Consider the following 5,395-nt stretch of genomic DNA (forward strand, 5'->3'; position numbering starts at 1 on the left):
ATTTATTGGCGGTTGACAAACAGCAAAATGGTGCACTACCGCCACCAACTGGTGTGGAGTGTGGACCGAAACGTCCACAAAAGGATAAAAAAACAAACAAACATTCAAATCCTTCCAAACAAATTAGTCCGCCTTAACCCTATAATGCCCTCTGTGTCATATTTGATACACGAGTTTCTGAGACCTCCATCTCATCAACATGATCAATACTTGCCATAATTTGTCCATAAAATGTTATGGACAAAACTCTTTGTTTTTGTCTAAAATTAACATTGTTGCTAACAAAAAGTTGCCAAAACGCCCAATGTATCAAATGCAAAACAAAAAATATATAATAAAAACATATTATACACAACATGATATACCAAAGAAAAAGTGGATTTTGTTATTAGGATTATTAAACATCTCAGTTAAAAAAGAAAAAAGAATTTCTGGCTATTTTTGATGGGTTGGGTCTTACAGGGTTAAAAAGCAAAATATGGCCTGATAACTTTCACTTCTCAAGTTCTTATGAAATAAATCAACCAAGTCCAGTTTCACTTTCATATCACCCAGCTTTTTGATCAATTGTCTTCTTTCAGCATCATATTTCTGACAGTGCATTAAAACACGTTCTATTGTTTCTTCTTCTTTATTGCAGTCACACTGTCCTGTATGGTGTTTTTCTATTAAAAGCAACATACTATTCAATCCAGTGTAGCCTTGATATTTAGGCATTTCGCTAGCGCTTCTGAGGAGTGAGTATAAAGGGAGTAAAGTTTTTTAACTGTCAGGTAATTTCAAATGCAACATCTCTATTAGGTAACAGACATCAGCTAACATACAACTGTGTGTGCAGTTTATCACACAATGTGTTGCCAGCTAAATGTCCAGCTACTGTATTTAGGGAGAGAAAAAAATGTGGAATAGCTTTTCTCAGAGGAGGAGAAAGACAGCATCTCAGAAAGACGGGACAGGAGAGGTAGAGGTGCAATTAGATTTAAAGGTAGTTCATTTTTAATCACATACTGGATCTGTGTATGATGTGTTTTGATAAATTATGTATTTTCATATCGGGAAACATCCTGCAAAACAATGTTGCGTTATTAAAATGTTGCATGAAAATATTCAGTAGTTTAGTAGATGATAAATTGGTTAGCTGGTAGTACTGTGGTGATTTCACAGTAGGGCACTGTGTTGGACTGTGGCTGTGATGCTCATGGTCAGTGTTGGGTCACATCAAGTGTCGTAGATTAATTTGTAGTTAAGCTGACGATGCTTAGATTCATTCATTGAATTCCACCTTCATGCTAACTGCATAGGTCTAGTATAAAGAAAATATCCACTATACTGAAAATGTAGGAAATGGAAATCAGCCAAGATATCTTGTGAAACATCTGGTGACTTAAAGACCTGACTGTTCACATATTCCTGTTTAGGTGTGGAGGCAAAGTCACCCTCTACCAGGTGGGCAACAGAAAATAGTTCATTTTTACATGTCTTTGTCACTACATGTGTCCTACATAACAAGCTGAGCAGATTCGTTAGAATTTCAAATGGAATAACATTTTTATTCTCGTGTATTACTATTAAAATATTAAAATAGCACACGATTAATTTTCCTCTGTGTAAAAATAGATGGTAGACTCGTCCTTCAAGGAGCAACTTTTTACTTTTGAGTACATTTCAGAGCCTGTATTTTTTAACCTTTACTTGAGAAAAGAAGCTGAATCAGTACTTCAGCTTTTAGTAATTTTTAACACAAGTATCTGTAAATACAGAATGTCTGTACTATTGTCACCTGTGCTGTAAATGTTCATTGTTCACCTTAAATGAAAGGGCTTTGGTCACGTTTACGTATACGTACGTAACTGTTACATGTTACGTAAGTACGCACTGAGTTCCGCCAGATCGAGGGGTGCGCAGTCGAGCGACACAAGGTCGTTACTGCAGCGGTTAAACATGATGTCTATAGCTGCCCGCTCAGGGGTGTTTTCCCCTTACATGCAGGCCACCGCTTTCGCAGTTGCGGGGCCTCTGAAAGCTCTTGTACCCGGGGTTGTTGTAAAGGGAGAGAATATTCTGTTGAACCCGAAGAAACAGTTTTTGTGTCGCGAGTCGCTAAACGGTCAAAGCCCAAAGACAGGCCCTGCTGTGACAGTTAGCATCAATGGTAAGTTGTCATTGAATTTTAGCATTATCTGAACTGGTAATGTTAGCCTTTTGTTTAGAAAAAGCACATTTAACTTTAACGTCGGATCCCGCGGACTGTCTATATCCTGATATATTTGTCAGTAGGAGGTTTTCCCTCTTACGTTTATACAGTCGGCTGCTGTTAGCTTTCTTATACAGGCAGTTAGCCTTTGGGGCTAAAAGGAGGCTACAGCTGACGTGAGCGTTACGTTAGTGTTAGATAATCAGGACTGACGACATCATCTCAGGGCTCTAAATATCTGATACAAAACCTTTTTTAGAGGCTCTGTTAAGTACCGCAGTGTGCGTGGCGTGAGCGTTGTTGGGGTCCGTTCAGTGCCACCCAGTATGCGATACGTCTCCTGCTCTGTATGTGCGTTTCTCCTCTTAGGTCGCAGACAAAACTCCAGACACAGGAACTTATCGTTGCACTAAATCAAGTAATCGTATTTTTTTTGCTCCATACCTGACTACCAGCCCTGGGACTACTAATTTGAAGAGTGTAGTTCTAATACATAGTACAGCATGTTTTTACATGAGGCTCACCTGTCTGTTCCCTACTCTTCACTGTGCTCTCCACATAGAAAAGTTGAGCGGTTGGGTTTTCCCCCTCTGGTAACAGTCAGTTGAAGTGATAAGAAGGTAGCACTGTCTAAACTTGCTCTTCACTCTGAGCTTACTTGACCCAAGGACTCAAAGGTCTATCTGCCCAATTTGAAGTCAAAGCTAAACTGACAAGAAGCGCAGAGGCTTATAAAATCATCTCATTTTATAGCCATCTAAAGTAACATGAGTAGAATTAAGTAGTAATAATATGCTAATAATAATCAGGCGACGAGTCACCACCAAAAGTAATAGCACACCATCCCAATTGAGCTGCTCGAAATGATATAAGTTGTGGGGATTGTGTCAAAGCTGCGAGGCGAGTGTCACAGCAAAGATAAGATAAGATAGAACTTTATTAATCCCTCGGGTGGGTTCCTCTGGGAAATTCGATTTCCAAAAAGCACAGCACCGACAGAAGTTACAGAGTTACAGAATATTATATATATACACACACACACACACACACACACACACACACACATATATAAATGAAGAGACAAATATAAATAAAATATACAAAGGGGATAAATAGAATAAATAGGAATAAAAATAAAAATACAAGTGAATTGCACATTTCAAGTATGAAATGTGAGGCTGAAGATGGAGAATAAGAATAAATCTGACGAATAATAAGTGTGCTCTTGCATTGGCACTCATAAATGTCACGTGCTTTTGTAGTGTAGGTGATCAGATGTATTTTGAGTGATTTTTTTTAACCTTGCAGCCTTGTAACTTCTGAATTATATTGAATGTTACTGCCTTATCCTTGTTAGTAAGAATATCAAAATCGTGTTTGTGTTTCACATGTGTTTCTTAAATAAACATTTTTATATTTGCAGAAGTTGCATTTTAAAGGAAACAAACAAACCAATAAATGCAGTATACTACTTAATTTAGACAAAGGATCCACTAATTTAAAGCTGGAAACTTTAAAGCCCAGTTGCATTTTTTTCAAGCTGTTGAGGCTAAGAAAAAAACTGTGTAACTCTTTGTTTGCAGTAGAGGTGGTCTGCTATCATATTATCTGTTTCATCAATTATATCCAGCCAGTCACTGGAGAACAAATGTTTTCAGATGTGTTTGGTGCAGCACATGTATGCCAAGGAAAAACATGATAATAAAGACGCTACTTTCTTTCTGAATGTCTCACCCTGATGTGTAAGCTGAAGCTTCCTGGCCACCGTCAGGGAGTCAGTCTTCCTCTTTAACTGCTGGGCAAAAGCTGGTAAGGACACTGTTGTGATGGTCCTTGAACTCGTTCGCAGCTCACTGGAGAGGCAGATCTGTTTAGAAAATCATTTAGTAGTCTCTAGTTTCGTTTAATTTGCTTTGAATTAATAGTTTGGGCACCATTCATTGGTGATGAATCTTTACTCTATTTAATCCCAGTAGTCTAACTTCCAGCTACTGTTTTTGCAGGATCTGCAGGAGTCAGATTTGCTCATACAGACATCAGAGTACCAGACTTTTCTGACTACAGGCGTCCAGAGGTGCTTGACCCCAGCAAGTCATCTCAGGACAGCAGTGAATCCAGGAGAACCTTCTCTTACCTGGTTACTGGGGCGACAGCGGTGGTGAGCGTCTACGCTGCCAAGACGGTGGTCACTCAGTTTGTTTCTTCCATGAGTGCCTCAGCTGATGTCTTGGCTATGTCCAAGATAGAAATCAAACTGAGTGACATCCCTGAAGGCAAGAACATGACTTTCAAGTGGCGAGGCAAACCACTGTTTGTTCGTCACCGCACAGAGAAGGAAATTGCTACCGAGGCTGCTGTCAGCCTCACAGAGCTGCGAGACCCTCAGCATGATAAGGACAGAGTCATCAACCCCAGCTGGGTCATCGTGCTGGGAGTGTGCACACATCTGGGATGTGTACCCATCGCCAATGCCGGCGAATACGGTGGCTACTATTGCCCCTGCCACGGCTCGCACTATGATGCCTCTGGCCGCATCAGGAAAGGCCCCGCCCCCCTCAACCTGGAGGTACCTTACTACGAGTTTCCAGATGACAACACAGTGATTGTGGGATAAATGGCACTCACAGGACTGAGATGGCTTTGTACTTCAGTTGTCAGTCCATCACAAATGTATTCAGGTGCATTCTGCTGTGTTAGTGAGAAGATGTTGAGGTGTTCGAAGGGTTTAGATCCTTTCAACAGCTCACTCGAACATGAGAGCACCTCTGCTTTGTTTTATATAATGCCATAAAGGCACATTACACGCTAAAAACAAGGAGGAGCTTTTGAGTTTTGCATTCAGACAGTTGACTACACTTGGAAAACTTCATAGTCTTTTTTTCCTTTCCTGAGTACGACTTGAACATGATAAACATCTTGAGTGATATAATCTAGCTCTGGAGAACAAATGTATTCAGATTTGGATAATAAAGATTTAATTGTATTTGACAGCTGTGGGTCTGTGTTAAGCCTTTGTTTAACATTCTGTTGATGTTCAGGTCACATCGAAATACTTGGACAGAAGATAAATTGAGCAGGTCTACTTTTTGGGATTTACTTACCTGAATAACTGAACATACATCAAGACAAAGCCCAGATGTGTTTGCGATAAAGTTACAAGTAGGGATGGGTATCGTTTAGGTTTTATCCGATACCGGTGCC

The 5,395-nt window shown here is 39.9% G+C and overlaps 1 protein-coding gene across 1 annotated transcript; it reads left to right on the top strand.

Moving 5' to 3' along the window:
* The first annotated feature begins 1,871 nt into the window (after positions 1-1,871).
* uqcrfs1 (ubiquinol-cytochrome c reductase, Rieske iron-sulfur polypeptide 1) lies at positions 1,872-5,182 on the top strand. Its single transcript, XM_004574065.2, has 2 exons — positions 1,872-2,152; positions 4,198-5,182. Exons 1-2 carry the CDS (start codon positions 1,942-1,944, stop codon positions 4,806-4,808), a joined length of 822 nt encoding a protein of 273 aa, XP_004574122.1. The 5' UTR covers positions 1,872-1,941; the 3' UTR covers positions 4,809-5,182.
* The last annotated feature ends 213 nt before the right edge of the window (positions 5,183-5,395 follow it).

The sequence above is a fragment of the Maylandia zebra genome, linkage group LG9 (assembly GCF_041146795.1).
Source record: "Maylandia zebra isolate NMK-2024a linkage group LG9, Mzebra_GT3a, whole genome shotgun sequence".
Classification (NCBI taxonomy): Eukaryota; Metazoa; Chordata; class Actinopteri; order Cichliformes; family Cichlidae; genus Maylandia; species Maylandia zebra.